Here is a 19566-nt window from a genome sequence, read left to right as displayed (position 1 = left end):
TACGCCTGAACGGCGGGACAAGAATCGCGTTTCTGTGGGTTTTTACAGTACATGGCGATAACTCGGGAGTCCTGCTAAGTCGAGAGCCATCGCTTGGTCAATTTTTAACTTTGGCCGAGATGTGGGCGGCAGCGAAATTTTTAATATTGCAGTGAAGGTACTTGTATCTCTTGTGTTTTGTGCTTGCATTTTCATTTTTTTTTTTTTTTTGTGTGCAGGTATGCTGCCAAAATTATTTTTTTCTCACCATGGACCCTAAGAAAATACATCTCATCATCATCAAATCCCGTCAGAAATCACAAAAAAGGTCGTAGTTGTCGAAGCAGTCTCAGCATACTACTTCTACTATAAATACTTTACGAAAGGTGCAGTAGCGGACGCAGCCTAGAAAACAATTTCAAAATTGGGAAACTCTGTCGATGAGAAGGTGAAGAAGCTGGTAAAAGTCGGGAAACCGTAGCACAAAATGAAGATTAAGTTCATAAAAACAAAATTGTAGCAATTACAGAAAAACGGGAACACCGGAAGTAAAACACAAACACTTATTAAGCAATCACAGCTGTTGGCCACTGCTCACGCCCAAACACTCACACGCAGACGGCCCGACTTCACCCCACCAGACCCCGCCTCTTAAAGGCATATCCCCGTACACCAGGGGTGTCAAACTCATTTTTGTCACGGGCTACATTGGAGTTGCGGTTTCCCATGAGGGCCATTATCATATTGTTTTTTTAATCGCCTCATTATATTTACACGTGCAATTTATGAGCTAGTTTTGCAATCAGAAATCAAGGTAAATGTTTTTTTTTTTACTATTGTTCATGTTTTGGTAACACACTATCTCAAAGTGTGAAATTTTAACAAAATTCCTGAAAGCTGACACACACGATTTGCCTTCGCGGGCCACCTAAAACCATGTGGCGGGCCAGATCCGGCCCCTGGGCCTTGAGTTTGACACCCGCGCCGTACGCGGTCACGACAACACAGAACACAAAACAGTTGAGTCAATCCTTTCTACACCCGCTTAACAGAGAAATTCGAAATTCCAATACGAAGTTGACGCCTTTCGTTCCTCGGTTACGTTGCCGCATCTGGCCGAGCGCTCCAGATAGCTCGCGAGCCCGGCGGATGACGGATCAGCTTTTAAATTTCCTGCCCCGAGCTCTGGTCGGCTGCCCGCTCGCAAGGAAAACGGCACCGAAGACAACCCGAGGCGGCCTCTTATTGGATTGCCACGTAAAAGGATATTCTCGTCTTCGTGTCTTCTTCGGGAAAGATTTATGGAGAGCAGATGCCGATTTGATGTCGAGGCGAACAAATGGCAAACTTTCAATTAATAGCTCGCCGGGACATCTGTTGCGCGCGTTGAACTCCACTTCTGCGTTATTAACTCGACGGCGCGGACGGGAAGACGCTTTTTAAACCTTGATGAAATGACGCTTTCGGAAAACACGTAAAGCGTCGACGCTCGCCCGATTGCTCACTTAGGCGAAATTAAACACCCCTGCCGCCGCGGAGTTAAACGCATTAGCGTCTCTTTGCTCGCCAAAAGACATTGGCGGCATCTGTACGAGCAGACGGCCGATCGAAACGAGAGTCCGATGCGCTCGATTCGGTAGCCTGGACGGATGATGGGCGCTCGATTAGGATTGCGGAAATCCGACGTCGCCGGAGGTACGCTGCAGAATCGCATGAGTTGGGTGGAACTCGGCGCGAGAGAGACGATCGAAAAACACATTTGGGATAGTTTATGCATATTTAAACATCAGAACGCTCTTTTTAAACACTTTGTAAAAGGGTTTGAAGATAGGCGGTGCGGCTGCAAAGCGTTGGCCTCACAATTCTGAGGAAGCGGGCTCGATTCCAACACTCCTTGTGTGGAGTTTGCATGTTCTCCCCGCGCCTGCGTGGATTTTCTCCGGGTACTCAGGTTTCCTCCCACATCCCAACATTATTGCAGTCATTATTGGACACTCTAAATTGCCCCTAGGTGTGATTGTGAGTACGGCTGTTGGTCTTGATCTGCCCTGCGATTGGCCGCTCGCTTCCAGCCCGTTGACAGCTGGGATTGGCTCCAGCACTCATCGCGACCCTTGTGAGGATAAGCGGCTACGAAAATGGATGGATGGATGATGGAATAAAAATATCTGTTCAACCCTTAAGATATGCCTCCCATAGGATGTTATCACATTGAAACTAATTTAAACACATTATAATAACCAAAAGATGAAGTGCCAACAAAGATTAATTTATGTTTCTTAAAACAAACAAAATTAGGGTCAATCAAAGGGAAGGACACATCCATATTTTCTCTTCTGACAACAATCTTTCGACAAAACTTTATGTCGAGCTAAGACGTGAACATTATTGTAATCTCATTGGCCAGTTTCATTTGGAAGATGCTACGCTAATAAATGAACAACGGTAGCTAACATCGACACGAAGTTGTCGAGCCTCACCCGACTCCAAGAAGCCAGCCGGCTATTGGCGGACGCTCGCGCGAAGCCGGCGCCGGCGTGCCCGCGCCGCGGGTTGCCCGGCACCCCGCTCTGCTCAGCTGCGGTAAAATTAACGATGAGGAGCGCCGCTCCAATTAAAGGGCGGCCCGCGACGACGGAACCCCGACGCCGCGCGCTTAATTAGTACATCGGCGGTCATAATTAATACAAGCCGGCAGGCGGACGGCCGTCAATAATTCAGCGATATTCACAAAACGGACAGTTCGCATGAGGCTTCAAAATGAATGCCTGTAATTAGAAGTCAGGGGCGGGGGGGGGGCGGGGGGGGGGGGGGTACGACTTTCAACGAGAACAAAGACGACCTGGTGTGCACTGTCAAAGAGCTGAAGACTGAAGATAAAACCTTGAAGGAACGCAGACTTTTCCAGTATTCATTTTCATAACTCAAAATTTCGAAAAACACGATGGAAAAAAAAAACCATTGCCGTTCAAAATGGATATCAAAATCTTATGTCTAATATTTACATGATACCGTTTCAAAAGTAGTTTTTTTTTTGTTTACAATTTACGTGAGACCGTTTATTGGACACAGTTTTGAACTGAAATATGAAAAAAATAAAAAATATATATACATATATACACACACACATATATATATATCTGCTGGTCCTTTAGAGGGCACTGTTTTTCACAGAAATTTGATTTTAAAAATTTACTTCTGCCGTTCGTGTCATTTGTGTGCACGAGATTGTTTTTGGCTGAAAACTATCGAACGCGTCTTCTACCATGCGAGTTGGCATTTTAATTTATTCCCGAGTATGTATCAAAAACTTTGAAGGAAACGGTGTTGCCATGGCTGCAACAGTTGGAATTTGTCAGAAAATAAAAACGGTTTTTAGGTCAGAAAGTGCCATAATCTATAACAAACGCAGCCATATTTAGCATTAAACTAACACACATTTCCAGGTCACGACTACAAAATAAATCAAATGAAAAACAGGAAGTGCAGGAATAACTGAGCGAGCCTCGTTTCCGCATCTCCTTTCAACGCAAATTTGCTGACTGCGTGCTGCTCTATTGTCCCAAAATGAAACCGTGATACAAAAATCGTTCCAAATTTTACTCGCCTGTTGTTGTGTAAATACAAAAACTTTGCCCTGCAAGCACAAATGAAGTCTGTAAATTGCACACAAAAGCGAATTGAGTCACGGACTGACGTGTCGATACCGACGGCAAACTCAATTCCGATTGACGCGCCGGGGTCAGGTCGGGGTCCTCCCGGCGGAAGGCGGCCGCTAGCGTCCGTCCGCCTCATTAGCGCGTTTGTTTTGGCCGCGGAGCGCGACGTGAGCGGCCGTCAACGTCGATTGGGCCCCGCCTCTTGTAAATATGCGTACGGCGCCGTAAATGCACGCCTGTCGATGTGATCAATATGAGCCTTTTCTCTGGCCGCAGCACTTTTGAGTCGCCGGTCCATTACAGCCCGCGACTATGGATTAGCGTGAGGGAGGGCTCGGTATCACGTCGACCCAGACCCGATGTACTATGCATTATAGATGGCGAGCAGGCAACGGTTTCACGCAGAACCTCTCTCGGAGCCACAAGTAGGACAAATTAGCATATCGGTGATCTTTTTTTCCCTTGGATTCATTTCATAACGTCGCTGCTGAGAGGACGCCACGCTGGCGCCGATAAAAGCGCGGGTCAACTTATCTCTTCAGAACCGGGATCGTGTTTATTTACAGACACAATAATGCGAAATATAGATTTTTCTGGGAGAATAGGGTGGGGTGGGGGGTTTAAGCGTGAAAACCGTGAAATTGTCCCAATTATGCAGAGTACATTCACAGCCGGGCGGTGAAGTAAATTTAACGGCCCGGTCCGGCGTGACAGATGCGTCGACGGAATCCAGGCTCCGACGTTCAACGCGCTTAATTAAAAGAGGACATTTGCACGGCGGCATCGCGGGTGGTCTCTGTCGCAAGACGCCGCGACCGATAGCGACGGCGGCCGCGGGGCTCGGCGCCAATCTCACGGCTCACGACCAAAAAGGGTCGCGAAGAGTGTACGGCCAGCCGCGGAGACGGAAAGTCAACACGAAACTGACTCGCCTACAGAAAAGATAATTCCTGATCGATGACACAAGATGGCGTTAAACCACTACTTTTGTCTAAATAAAGCTCCTCAACTCACTTCAACAGAAAATGTAAAGTAGAAATGTACCGATAGGAGTGCCGAAAGGATTCATAAAAACTCTATGATACTAATACTACAATTATAACTCATCTTTTCATGACAAAAAACTGCACCATTGTAGGAAGGATCTGGAAAACGCATTTACGAGTAAATCTGACTTGGCCTCTTCACAATTCCCCGACAGTGAATATTCAAAGGCTTCGGTTTCAGCGGCTATAACCCCGAGCGTTTTGGCTCCGGACTTTGCGCTCCGTCCCGACTATTTTGGACACCGCGGGGGCGATAAATCTCGGTCCTCAACGAAGGGATCCGAGGCCGGCGATCTGGCCGCGTAGCTAACGACCGTTGCGGTTTTCCAGCCTCGAACCAAAACAGGTCCGCAGAGCCGTCATTTAAATTTCTTTCTGCGAGGCACTTGTGCCTGGCGGAGGTCCCCAAAAATGGAGGACGCCAAACGGTTCAGTATTTAAGTCATCTACAAAGACTGCCTCGAGGAAAACTTTCACGCGCATCGTGCGACACAAGAGACGTTTTTGTCTGAAACCTCGATTAATTCCTGACGCGGAAAGGTCTAATTTTTTTTTTTTTTTTGTATCCCGTTTTATTCGCTGCCGTGATGGCAATTTTAGAGCCCTTCCACCGGTTGCGCGGAACTCGTTTGGGGATTCGACGGATCTCGGTGCCCTAAGACGATCGCAAAGGGGAAACTCGAGCTGCAGGATGTGGCTGAAGCTGTGCGGACGAATTCCTTGGAAATTTTCAGGCGTACTTTATCAAACCCGTTGACCATGTCAACTACAAATGCCAAAACATGCTAACGTAGCGACGCGAGCGACAGAAAGTTACAGGAGGATTGTTGCGACGCAAGTCCGTTTGCGGCATAAAAATGAAAACCACGCGTTGGTTATAAATAGCCGCACTCAGATGGTATTTTGGACGTCGGAAAAGTTAACAGTGGAGCAAATTGTTGCGGGCGGAAAAAAAAAACAAGCTTGTTATTTAATCAGATAATTGAAGGTGGGGGCTGGGAGATTAAAAAAAAAAAAAAACACTTCTTGGGCTAACTATAGCTGGCTTTGACGCGGCGTTCTGTGTGAAAGGTAGCGTCACGGAATGGGGGTGGGGTTGAAGTCAACCGGCAAATTTCCTGGCTTCTGGGGTTGGTACTGTAGGAGCGGTGGAAAGCCTACTACCAGATCTTCTGTAACGTCGCATTCATTTTCCATTAACTCGGTATGAAAGCTACCAGGAGTTGTCAGTCTCCGCAGTTTGCTGTTCTGCGTGAAAGGTACTCACGCGGGACAAAGTGAACCAGAACATTTCATCACAACGGAAGTTAGCGCCACGGCAGCCGCGTAAAACGGAATAGCAGAAAACGAGGACCGCAGGGTGAAGCATGACACCAGAATCTACTTCTGTCAAGTCCTGCCGTGGTGGGCTCTCTGCGTGAAAGGTATTAGTGAATAAAAACACTTTAACATTAAGCATTAACACTCCGTGCGAAAGAGGGCTGCCTCGGTGTAGTCAACTAGCCCAGATACTTCCCGGCAACGGGCAACCGTCTTGTTTTTGAAGACGAATCGGCGATTAATCATTCACTTCCCCTTTCTCGCAATTAGTCGCCACAATGCTATTTGTCAAAAAGCTAAAGCCCCCCCTCGCTGCCCCTGCTCAGCTCTGGTTACAATTGGCTGCTTCCTGCGTGTTGGAAAAACACAGCGAGCGCCTTTGCCTTGGAGCAAGGTGGTGGAAGGTAAAAAAAAAAAAAAAAACAAGGACCCTGATAAATGCGTTGTAAACAAATCTGAAATCTGCCACAATGAGCAATTTCCGCACGGTCGGATACTGTAGCTTACGTACAAATATTTCTAGATGGCACTTGGGAGTTGGGTCGATGCGGGAAAACACATCCGTCAAGACGGGACGGGAGGGACCGATTGATTGAGGTAGGCTGAGGTAGCCGGGGGCGGGGGGGCGTTTCTAGATGTTTTTTTTTCACAATATTTTTGTTTGTATTTTGAATGATCATTATTTAAAGTAAACTAGCTCAACATTTTTTTAAAATGTGAAAAAATATATATTATATAGCGGTTTATGCGGTGATGCGGCTAATTTTTTTTTATCATTTTTTTCTAACGGCCGCAAGGGGGCACTCGAGCGGAAAAGGTAAGAGTGACACTGGCGGAATTTATGTGCCGGGGAAGTGACTTTTACCGGTCCGCCCCTGTTGGCGCTGCGCTAGCGTGTCATTGGTGTGTCTCAGTGATTTTTATCAGGATGTTTATTTTTAACTGGCCCTGTTAGTGCGGCGCTAGAGTTAGTGCGGCGCTAGAGTTAGCGCGGCGCTAGCGTTAGCGGGGTAGAGCTAGTGTTAAACTTTCTCTGTACTGTCTTTCTTTGTAAATATCACATGTTTCATTGTGGGTTTCAATGTGGGCACTTGCGGCTTTTACACGGCTGCGGCGTGTGTTTGTACAAAATGGTATTTCCTCTCCAAGTGTACTGGTTGAGGCTTATATCCAGGTGAGCTCCGTAAGGCCGGGAATTACGGTATGCGCTTATCGCACCTGCACAACTGCCCCGAGTAGACATTTTAATTCTGTCGAAATTTATTTTGCTAAGTTACCGCCAAATTGTTTTATCTCATTGTTAGCTAGTTAAAAATTGTGACTTCATGGTACAAAACGAGGCTCAGGTACTAGTTACTAACAACGCTAACCTGACTAGCCATGTAATGTATAGGCTTTTTGTGCGATTGATCGCTCGTAAATCAAAATGGTATTTATTCTGCGGGGGTAGCGAGCTTAGCACATTACGCTAACGAGGCTAGCTACGTGTTCTTGGTTATGTTTGACAATTCTTTCAGGTTTCGGGAATATTATGGTTATTCAATCGCTCTAAAATTGTGCTCCGGGTACCTGTACGAGTGTCCCAAGTTAGCATGAGAGGTTTATCTTGGCATTATTTCCTCGCGTCACATTAAAATGATGGATGTCACCTTCAAAGGCGCGATGCCCGCCCTTTCTCCTCTTTCAGCCTGAGAATTCTCAAACCTCCGTCCGTCTGTGTCATTTTTCAGCGCAGACGCGGCGCTCGGGTACTCGAACGTCTCCTTTATCGCGGCCGCGCTCGAGATGTCTATCGCGTGGCTAACGACGGCGCTGAAGGGCTCGACGCTTGCTCGCGAGCCAGAAAGTTTTTGGAGAGTGCAATTAAAAACCTCAAGGTCACGATTCTCTAGGGAGCCAGCACCAAAAAAACTAAATCCCCTGGCATTTTCTTCCCGTCATCCGCCACCCCCCCCCCCCCTGTTAACAACCTCCATTTCGTCCCGTTAACCGCCGCCGCCTCGCTCGCCTCCATTATAGATAAATGTGACCGCGTGGTCACAGGTGTGCTAAGGATGGAAATCCGCGGCTCTTTAATCTTGAGGCAATCATGGCTGCGCTCAGGGTTCTATTCAGCGCTCGGGCAGACATTTTTTTTTTAATACAATTTGGATCTTTTAGGATTTACGTCAGAGGGGCTTTGAAGTGCTAGCGTCTTGAAAATAATGACATCGCAAGGGGTAGAAAAATCGCTGCGCTTTATATAGGATATTAAAAAGCCGTCGTCGCTTTCAGAAGACGATTAATGAGGAATGCATAACGTGTACGACATTATCGAGCGGCGCAGTGTCACGCTAATCGGCACAAAGGACGTCGTCTAGAAACAACATGATATTTTTTTCTCACGGCCGCAAGGGAGCACTCGGTCGGAAACGGTAAGAGTGAGACCGGTGGAATAAATGTGCCGGGGAAGTGACTTTTACCGGTCCGGCCCTGTTAGCGCTGCGCTAGCGTGTTTTTGCCGTGTCTCAGTGATTTTTACCAGTCCCGAGGCAGTGACTTTTACTGGTATGTTTATTTTTTTTAACTGGCCCTGTACTAGCCCTAGCACTGCATTAGCGTTTGCGCTATGCTAGCGTGTTGCTGCTGTGTTACTGTCGTGATTTTTACCAGTATGTTTTTTTTTCTTTTTTTTTTAACCGGCCCTGTTAGCGCCACACTAGCGTGCTGCTGCTCTGTTACTGCTGCGTCTCAGTTATTTAGGTATGTTTTTTTTTTTTTTAACCAGCCCTGTTCATGCTGCCGAGTTGTTGCTATGTTAAGCTAAGCTAAGCTAAGGTATTAAAACTGAAAACTTTCTGTGTACTGTCTTTCTTTGTAAATATCACGTGTTTCAATGTGGGCACTTGCGGCTTTTACACAGACATGTACCAAATGGTATTTCCTTTACAAATGTACTGCCTGAGGCTTATAACCAGGTGCGGCCTGTAGGCCGGAAATTACGGTATGTATGGGAGTTTGTAATAGAGCTTGAAGTCATGTAATGTAGTATTTTTTTTCCACGGCGGATGAAACACCAGGTGACTAATGGCGTCGCGACCTCGGACGACGGGACCACGAGGTGATGACATCACCGCCGCGAGGAGAACGCAATGATGAAAGTCGATGTCACACCGTTGCTTCGGTCTGCGGTGACATAACTATGTCATAAACCTTCGCTGAACTCTGCTTGGATAAACTCCCCCCACTCCACCCCAAACGGGTGGGAATTCACACTCGCTGTCAACTTGTGTAAACACACACACACACAGTTATCCATAGCCCTCAAAAATCACATGCATTCGTATGATCCATACAAGAGGACTATCCGGTTATTAGCTTGTTATGCCATCAAGACTGAGACCTTGTTGCTAACTTTGGTGTCAGCGAGCTAAGCTAACAATGCTCAGCGAATTCCACGACACGTACATGAAGTGCTGATAAAGGTCTGAAGCAATCCATATATCACTCATTGCTATTGCACATTTTGATTATTAAAAAGTGAATTATGGTTAGCCGATGCATCTACGGGACCTATCAAAACCTAAATGGGTGCCTACCTGGCGTGGGGGACGTCGATGCTGGAGGAGACCACCTTGCGCTTCTGCTCCAGCAGGGACACGGATCGACAGGCGTCCGCTCGTTTGCCGTTTGTCTCGCGGTGGTCGCCCTCCGCCGCCACCGCCTCCGGCGCGTCCGTTTTGTGCCCGTCCGGGCCGCCGTTAACGGAGCTCTGAGAGGGGGGAAGGCACAGTCAGAGCGCACCAAAGGCTTCTTTCTCAAGTGCCCGCGAGGCTTGTAAACATTCAAATACAAATATGAATTATTCGCACTCAGAATGAAATGTCACTAGCGTGTTATACATACAACCGGCGACGCCATGCATTGGAAATGATGGGCTGTATACCAGTATCGCTACATCTATCCTGATTTGTGTACGCTAGTATCATAAGCCTGACATCAAAACAAACGGTAAAGACGGGAAAATGAAGGAAGTGGAATATCCATCCATCCATCCATTTCCTTCGCCGCTTATCCTCACGAGGGTCGCGGGGAGTGCTGGAGCCTATCCCGGCTGTCGACGGTCAGGAGGCGGGGTACACCCTGAACTGGTCGCCAGCCAATCGCAGGGCACACGGAGACAAATAGCCGCACTCACAATCACACCTATGGGCAATTTTAGAGTGTCCAGTTAATCTTGCACGTTGTGGGAGAAAACCGGAGTAACCGGAGGAAATCAACTCAGGCACGGGGGAGAACGTGCAAACTCCACACAGGCGGGTCTCGGGATCGAAACCCGGGAAATCAGAACTGCGAGGCCAACGCTTTCCAGCTGATGCGTCGCGGAACTGGAATATATATCGCAGGATAATAATTCACGAGGCCATCCATTGATTGTCAAGAATCAGAAGTTCAGATGAGGATAAGCGGCTAAGAAAATGGATGGATGTTCCATCATTTTCTTGGTTTTTTTTTTGGGTCAACAACTTCTCAACTTCTCTTTAAACTTGAACAGACCATCAAGACTTTAACTTTGAATGGGTGTGGCTTAATCTGAACGTTCTGGACTCTTCTTTCCGAGACTTTTTCGCCGTTTTCTTTTTAAAAATCGTGCGACCATCAAGAATGACACTTCCAGCGGGTGTGGCTTTCTTTGAATGTTCTGAAGTCCTGTTTCAGATACATTTTTTTAACTGCATCGTGAAAAAAAAAAAAAAAACAAAAACCATTCCTATGACGTGCGGTCAAGCTTTTCATCGAGGAAAGCTCAAGAAGCAGAAGCACCCGTTCCGGATCCGACCAATCGCCCCGGCCGACGGAACAAAGACAATCTCCCGCCGCCACTCCCACATTGTGACGCCTCTTTTGTCACGCTGCCAAATAATCACAAACACACCAGTCAACAAGTGGCTCCGAACACACACACACACACACACTCCCTAGTTTGTTTGGCGGAGCGGGCGCCGCGCCAAGCATTCAGATTCCTCGGAGGATGCCACCCGCTAGCCGACCTTGGGGGTGCCCGCTTTGTTGGCTCGTGCAGCTGCGCCAATGGGGCGGCCGGCGTAACCTCACAACCAACCATCCCTCCAGATTTAAAATAGCAAAACACACACACACACACACACACACATGCCTCGTCCTCATTTTACAGCTTGTTTTCCACCTCGTAGGGACACTTGTGACCATTGTGCACTGCTCAACACTTGTATGGACACTAAATACACACAAATATGCATACACACAAGCTATTTAGCTTCTGGAAGTCACAAACCAAAACAAATTACGCAAGCATTGGACAATTTTGTGGTTTTTACGTAAAAACGGGCCTGATGATCACGCCAAACTACGACATGCGCAAGACTTCAGCTCAGCGACCACTGAAAGGAATGTGACGACAACCATAGAACGGGAAACTCGAATGAATCAGTTAACTCACGACAAAGCGACTGGTTGCGCAAACAAACTTTTCCCACAAATACACTAACAATACTTTACTGCATATATTCATTGATGTTTGTAATAATCTTATTTTATAAATGAACTAATAATAATGTTGGCGCATGCTCGCAGAAACAGACCAATGATACACACGCCAGAACATTTTAGTACTCTGCAACGCCACTAGGGGACAGAATTGACTAATGCCTCCAAAGGGTGAGTAGTTTCTTTTAGTTTTAATGAACTTTTTAAAAACATCGTAATCTGGTATATTATTTTTAAAAAATACTTCCTGTTTATGGCCTTTATCTGTATTATTTTTCTTCATTAGCTAATCGGGGCAGCTACGATCGAGACCCTTTAAACTCTGCCTAGGAACAAGTGCTATAAATGCTAACAGGAGATTTTTCTGCTATTTTAAAAGAATGTATCGCATGTTTGTCCATTTGCTACGTGCGATGGTGGCTGCGTATACATTTTCAATAAGTAGATGAACTTTTTAGTTGTACTCCAACTTTTTTTTCCCACTTGTACGACAGTGAGCGATGTTAAAATGTGACATAAAAACAAGACAAAATGTGAAAAACTCAACATAATGTCAGGTGTTGGGTATTGTTTGCATCATGCGATTTGACAAAAAACAACAGAATCCAGGTTTATGTTTATGAAGCACAATATGCAGTATTTTTTTGTTTAACGGGATGACGGATATCGTTAAGGGTTGAAAATGTGTAAGAAAACTTGTGAAAAAGTGAACAGGATATCCTCTAAATAACAACATCCTGTTTATTATTGTTTACACCATGCCATGTGACCCAAAAAATGAACTATGTTCAAAAGGGTGAATGTGTCGCCATTTCATGCTCAATTGGAATATTAAAATGGGGTTAAAAAGGTCACATATAATGAAAATGTGTGAAAGTGAAGGCCACCGTGGTTTCCAAATGATGTCTGTTTGTTCGCCTCTGCTCACCCGCCCACTGGTGCACATAAACACGGCGCAGGCCCCGCAGTCGAGCCCTTTGTCCCACATTTAATAAAGCCTCCAAAATGTCATGACAGCCCGCCTTTTTCTCCGTCCTGTCCTTGCGCTGTGTCGTTAATCACGCCCCGGTTGCTGACAGTCAACGCGCTTCGAACGGGCACAATTCACACCCCGGCGGCCACCCTCCTCCGCCGCTTCCACGCACCTTCAAGCTGGACTTGAGCGGCCCCTTGGCGTGGTTCAAGCCGGCGGCGGCGATCTCCTCCTCGGCGAACTCCTTCAGGCTGCCGTCCGGCATGAGCACCGTGTAGACGCTGCTGGCGCTTCCCCCGCCGCGCCGGACCCCGGCGGCCGCCGCGTCCCCGCCGCTCTCCTGCTTGACAGCCTGGACCACCCCGGTCACCGGGGCGCCGTCGCCGGTCGGGCTCGGCGCGTACACTCGGCTGCCGAGGATGGAGCGCTTCACCAGGCGCCGGGTGTGCATTTCTACGCGGGTGTCCGAAGCGAATTTTCCCGAGGGGAGAGATATTTTTTGTTAGGGGTTTTTTTTTTTCTTTTTGTTTTTTTTTTTTCGGCTCTGCTGGTAAACAACGTCAAGGGGCGGGAGGAGCGGGAGCCCCGACAAAACGTCCGGAAGCGGGAACGTACACGACGGGCTGCATTCTCGAACGGACGCCGTCGTCCTCCGTCGAATTCCACGGACGGGACAAACCCGAACAATTCTCACCGCGTCCAAAACCGGCTGCCAATCTTCCTCCTTCGTTTTTTTTTTTTTCGTCCGTCTTCCTCTCCGCCTGTTTGTTTTCGCTGCTTGTCTCGCTAGTTGAGGGAGAGGTCGGCGGGAAAACGCGGAGCTCCCGGAGCCGCCATGTCACCGGTTCACGATTGAACAAAATGGCGACCGGCTAGTCGAAAAATCTTCTTCTCGTCGACGAATTCGCCGAAAATTATCGTATTAAACTCCTGCACTCGACACAATTCGCTTCCTTACATCCGTGTGCGGCGAAACGTGTTGAAAACGCGATCTTCTAAGGGCTCCGCGTCCAGTTGGTGTCGACTCCAGTCCTGAACCGGCTCCAGCCTCAACCGGCGGAATGCTGCCCGTAAACATGTGCGGTCCAGCGGTCGAGACGCTCCGCCATTGGCCGCCGGAGCACACGCCTCCACAAGCCCCCCCACGACACCCGCACGCCGCTCCCTTCTCTCCCCGCCCCCTCGCGGTCCTCCTCCCGGCTTGCTCTCCTCTCTCTCCCCCTCCCTCCTGTCGGGCCCGCTCCATTCAAAAGCGTGACGCAAGGGGAGGAGAGGAAGTGAGGGAGAAAAGGGGTGAAAATGGAGACGACAGACACACTTTATGCTTTAACCCACTTTGTGGACGTGTAGCCTACTTTTTATGTGTCACGGGATTTACGAAATTACCACTTAATAAGATTGAGATGGCAGCGCAAAAAAAAAAAAAAAGGAAAAATAAAACCGGAAGTCTCTTGTTTTTTTTTTTGTGAATATAAACAAAACAGACTATTCAGGTTGGTTTCAAATTTATTTCCATATTAACCATAATAACATTTCCCGCCAAACTCGTAGCTGTTGTACTCTTTCCGAATCGTGCTAAAGATGCCACAAGATGGCGCCGAAGCCCCCGGCGAAAAGGAAAATAGTAATTAGTGTCGGGAAAAGGGTTGAAATGCAAATCCATCCATTTTCATCCGTTTTCTTCGCCGCTTATCCTCACGTGGGTCGCAGGGATTATCCCAGCTGTCAACAGCCAGGAGCCGGGGTACACCTTGAACTGGTCGCCGGGCAATCGCAGGGAACGTCGAGACAAACAGCCGCACTCACAATCACACCTATGGGCAATTTAGTGTCCAATTAATGTCGCGTGTTTTGGGGGCAGTGGGAGGAAACCGGAGTGCCCACCTGGAGAAAATCCCACACAGGGCACGGGGCAGAACATGCAAACTACACACAGGCGGGTCCGCGTTCGAACCCGAGACCTCAGAACTGTGAGGCCGACGCTTTCCAGCTCAACCCACCGTGCCCCCCCGGAAGTGGAAGATATCGCAGGATAATAATTCATGAGGCCATCCATTGATTTTCAAGAATTAGAAGTACAGATGTTCCAACATGCCCGCGCCCCTTGTGAGGATAAGCGGCAAAGAAAATGGATGGATGGATGTTACATGCAAACCCCGCACAGGTGGAGCCGGCATTGGGTTGAAATGTAAATTAAAAATTTATGAATATGACAGCAGTCCATTCAGGCTGAAAAGATTTTTATTTAAACAGCCACAAGTCTTAACAATTAAAAAAAAAAACATACATACGGGGAATCGCTTGATATTTGCACAAAACATCATCACAACAAATGTGTAATTCAATTTTTTTTTTTTAAATAAAAGTACCACAGAAATAAAACGTACCAAGACGCTGTACCATTTTTTTTCTTGACATTTGATTGGCTACTAGCTAGAAGCAAGATGACTAGCCATTGGACGACGCCGTTTGTACATGTCCATCAGTGCTTTTTCGATAAAAAAAAAAAAATAAAAGGATAAATATGCATAAACGCAAAATATTCCTGCGGGTAAAGCTGGGTTAAAATAGTGCTCTGTATTAAGTATTTTTGTGCTACTATACATTTAAGCGTTAAGATATTGAAATTGTGCAAAGGAGAGGGGGAAAAAATACTGTACCGCCATTATAAACCTAGTGCCTCGACGCCGTCAAGGAAGCGAAGACGATGTAAATGTACCGCAAGATCACATCCAAATCGCCCGCGTTGATAATGATACGAATGTTTGAATCTGTCGTCACGTCCGCGCTGGATGAAGTCGTCAAAAAGTCAAGGTAACGTGTACCGAATGTTTTCCCGTATGTAAAAGCGCTAGAAACTTGGGGGGGGGGGGACTCCAAAAGGGAATTTTCTTCTTTTTCTTGGCAGGCACACCTTCACATTGGCACATATTTGCAAAATAAATAGCAGATTCACAAGAAAATGTCCGCACGGGACAGCGGGGGGGGGGGGGGGGGGGGACTTGCTAAAGGCCGTTAAGCTACTTGAAGCGCCGCCGCCGTTATCTGCAGGGACCTGGGTGACGTTTGCTAGCGTGTAGCCGCGCGCATTTGAGGGTTAAAATCTTTGCACGATAGCTTGAAGGTTGGTGGCGAGAGTGGGTTTTGGATGGCGGTTGCGTTGGGTGGCAACTCGGAAGTCCGTTCCTTCGACGCAAATTTTGGGGGGGAGGACCCAGATCGGTGGGAGGGGTAAAGTCCTCAAAGGTCGGCGTGTAGGGTGGGTCCTTGAAGGGTAGAACTCTGTGTATTTTAAGGTGGGCCCAGGTTGGTGGGACGGGTGGGTCATCAGAGGTTGACGTGTGGGACGGTTTCTCAAAGGTGCCCCCCCCGACTCAAACGTAAGGGTGTGGTCTTGGCAGGCGGGGTCTGGAAGGGTACTCCCCCAGAAATGGAACAAAACTCAAAATTTGGTATCTTTGAAACTAAGTGCTTTGGGTGTGCCCTCGAAGGTAGGTGCAAATTCTGCGCCCCCCCCCCCCCCCACGTGGGGACGCAACTCAAGATTTGGATCTTGAACGGATGAATGCAGATGATATGAAACGACCGAATGTCTCGCCGCGGGTTTGCGTTCTTATCCGAACGGCGTGCGGAAACCTTTTCCCCGCGAGTCCTCTTTAAATCTGCAATCGTCTCCGGAACATTCAACTTTTCTTCAAGATTTTTCACGCGTGGGGTGATACGTCACCCGGAGGTATTTGCGACCACCAGGTGGGTGTTAGTACCGACGACATTCACCCAAAGTGTCCCCGAACACGTTCCCCAGTCCGCAAGATGATGATGATGATAAATGACGATCGGTTGCTCAAAGGCGAGACATCTCCCGACCCAGACCCAACTCCCCCACGCTCTCGTAGTCGGGTTCCGACCCCTCCGCCCCGATCCCCTCCCTGCGCTCCTCGTCCGAGCCGCCGGCTGTCTTTGGGACGCGGATGCTCTCGTAGCCCGGGTCGGCGGCATCCTGGGCGGCGTCCCCCGCCGGGTGGGCGTAGACGTCCCTCACGCTGGCGTACAGGTCCCCCGACGACCCGGCCGGGATCAGGCCTTTGAGCTCGGCGATGCTGCTGTAGTCGTGCTCCTTGTCCTCGCGGGTCACGCTGCCGTCCCCCGCGGTTGTTCTGCCCGCAGACGGGTACGCGCAAGACTGGAAGACAAACACAACATTTGATAGCTTAGCTGTGAGCGGGAGAGGAACCTCATTTGGCACCTTAGCAGGCGAAGAACCGAATTTGGTAGACTTTGCTAGTGAGGCTCTACATTTCAAGCCAATTAGCGCCCATAAAGCCAAGTTAGCCGCCAGCAAAAAGTGTAACAATACTTTTTAACCCGGTTAAAATGTGCAAACGCCTAAACAAAAGACGGGCGAGATCCGGTGGACCCCCTGGTGGGTTCCCCAGCCTCGGAGCGTACGATCTGATCTTCTGTCATCTTTCATTGTTTGGCGCTCGCCTTGAGCAAAGTGCTCCCGTCTGGGGAAAAGTGAGAACAGCGCGAGTTTGGGGAAATCGGGGAGCGTTTTTCTGATAGGACCTCGTTGCGGATCTCCGGAGACGGCGGGGGGCGGCGCTGCGTGGGAAGGGAGCACAAAGCGCACGTTTAGAACGATCCTCGGGCTACGAAGTCTCTCCGGAACCCGCTCTGTCGCGCGGAAATCGCTAATTTACCGACCGGTTCTGATGCTTTCTTCCGTCGGAGTACAAACGAGAGCCGGAGACAGCCGGCGGCGGAGCAGGACGCGATGACGGATGGCGGGGCGGTTAATCGCAGTTTTAGGAAAGAAACGACACGAGGGCCGGTGGTCATCCGTCACTGCGTCTTCAGGCGGAGTGTTAATCGATATACTTATGGGCGCTATTACTTTTATGGATCAGACGCACAATCCTGAAGGCTTTTCCATTTGTCTTTAATTGGCCCGTCAATTAGGGAGAGGGACGCCATTCGCCACGCCGTGTACCCCTGCCGCTAAATATTTTGCGCTTCTAACCAACCAGAAAAACAATCACCTAAACCATTTAGCAGGCAAACGTGGCAAGAGCCAGTTAGCGGAACCGTATTTGGTAGCAGCTAGCACGGGAACTAACTAATCCAGATGAAATCTGTTGGGTAACTTTTCCAGTTTGCGGTCAAATAATTGTACCGAAATTCCCGGCCTACAGAGAGCACCTGGTTATAAGTCTCGCCCGGTAGATTTGTAAAGGAAATACCATTTGGTACATAAATAGGCCACAGCCGTGTAAAAACCACAAGTGCCCACGTTTAAACCGACATTGAAACATGAGATATTTACAAAGAAAGACGCTACACAGAGAGTTTAACGCTAGCGTCACCATGCTAACACTGCCCTAATTTCCGGGCAGGGGTTGCAAATTTACAACAGGTTTAATATTATCGAAAATTGTAAGTCCAGAGTATCATTTTCTGAAAGTATCAGATTTTTCTCCTGGCAAAATTTTATTTGGTCCACAGAGGGTTAACGCTAGCGGCGCTAACGATAGCACGTCCGCGCTAACAGGGCCGGTTAAAAAAAAAAAACATACTGGTAAAAATCACTGAGACACGGCAGTAACACGCTAGCGCTGCGCTAACAGGGCCGGACCGGTAAAAGTCACTTCCCCGGCACATATATTCCACACCCATCTCACTCTAACCTTATCCGCCCGAGAAGCCCCCCTTGCGGCCGGTAGTAAAAATGCGCAAATTAGCCGCATCGCCGCATAAACCGCAGGGTTGAAAGTGGGTGGAAAAAGTCCGGAAACGACGGTACTTAGAAACACGGAGACAAGGAACCACATTTTTTTTTAAACGTAGATCTTTGTTGCAGGTCAAGGTCAAGGAACCATATTTGGGAAATTCTGTGCTTATAGGGAAAGGAACTCAATTTGGCATGTTAGCATGATAAAGCGCGCATCTGTATGCGTGTACATAGATTATGGTGTCGGATTATGACATGTTGCTTGTACATACTTAGTACACACAGAGGTGTAAATAACGCTAATCGGATTAAATTTAGCTTGCGGGACACGTCATCAGGTGTGGGTCCCGATGAACTCAACGCTGACTCTCATTATCTCCACTTCCTGTTTTGTTCGTAGCAACAACAACAACAACAACACTATTAATAACAATAAGGCCGGTATCGTTACACGCATTGCGGTGCGTTGGAGGCGGGGTCCGAGACGGCCGGGGGGGGGGGGGGGGGTGCGTCAAACTCATTTCCTAAAGGCCCACGGGCGAGGTCGGCGTCCCGTACCGACGCCGGGCGACCGCTTTGTGCCGTTTGTGTTCGATGGCGCGAGCGTGCGTGCATTTACTGTAAAGATGACCGAAGATGTTTAAATACGGCCGTCATCCATCACGGCGCCGGAATAACTGTCAGGAAGCCGAATAGCGGCTGGCTCTCACATCCAAACGTTATGAGAAGACAAATCACCTCCTGGTTGTACATGAACGTAATCCGAGGGGGGGGTTGGCTGAAAAACACTCGGGGTTCATCTTAAATCAGTCGCGGGGGGGGGGGGGGGTCGACATGCGGCACAATATATGCAAACATTCACTTTCATACATTATATACATGCTGAATATGAGCAAACATGCGTGTTTTTCACGTCAGTGGAAATCTATGTGGTAACGTAATAGTCAGAAACCACATTCATAACTTAGCCTTTCATTGGGTTAGGAACCATATCTGGGAACCATATTTCGTAACATAAGTAAGGAACTGTAGGTGTGAAAGGGGAAAAGTGAATGGCGGTGGACAGGAAGTAAATGGCAGATGCTTTCTTTTTAAAGAGGAAGTCCATTCCTTGAAAATAATGTCGCGATAGGTCATGTCACTTCAAAATAAAAGATTTTCAGCACATTTCATGTTGCTTATATCGGCAATTTGGAACGTTCCCGGTCTCGGCCATTTTTTACGTGTCATGTGCTCAAAGTGAGGCTCGGTTACGTTCCCGCACGGTTATGGCCAGCGCCGATTTCTCAGATTTTTAAGAAATAGAAGTATCGGTTGATCGGGAAGACGGAGGAAATGCGTCCATTCGGATTT

The 19566-nt window shown here is 48.1% G+C and overlaps 2 protein-coding genes across 4 annotated transcripts in view; both read right to left on the bottom strand.

Moving 5' to 3' along the window:
• znf704 (zinc finger protein 704) overlaps positions 1 to 13881 on the bottom strand; it is a 28659-nt gene extending 14778 nt beyond the window's left edge. For all 3 annotated transcript variants that reach the window (XM_061820698.1, XM_061820705.1, XM_061820713.1), the window contains exons 1-2: positions 12655 to 13881; positions 9583 to 9755 (exon numbers count right to left, since the gene is read on the bottom strand). In XM_061820698.1, coding sequence (XP_061676682.1) covers positions 9583 to 9755; positions 12655 to 12933 — 452 coding nt within the window. In that variant the 5' untranslated portion in view covers positions 12934 to 13881. The remainder of the gene's footprint in view (positions 1 to 9582; positions 9756 to 12654) is intronic.
• An 835-nt stretch (positions 13882 to 14716) lies between these two features.
• Positions 14717 to 19566, bottom strand: part of pag1 (phosphoprotein membrane anchor with glycosphingolipid microdomains 1) — a 33278-nt gene continuing 28428 nt past the window's right edge. Inside the window, exon 8 of the mRNA XM_061820746.1 lies at positions 14717 to 16665. Coding sequence (XP_061676730.1) covers positions 16327 to 16665 — 339 coding nt within the window. The 3' untranslated portion in view covers positions 14717 to 16326. The remainder of the gene's footprint in view (positions 16666 to 19566) is intronic.

This window comes from Syngnathoides biaculeatus, chromosome 1, assembly GCF_019802595.1.
Source record: "Syngnathoides biaculeatus isolate LvHL_M chromosome 1, ASM1980259v1, whole genome shotgun sequence".
Lineage (NCBI taxonomy): Eukaryota > Metazoa > Chordata > Actinopteri > Syngnathiformes > Syngnathidae > Syngnathoides > Syngnathoides biaculeatus.
The sequence above is the reverse complement of the archived record's forward strand: the minus strand, read 5'-3'. Positions and strand labels throughout refer to the sequence as shown.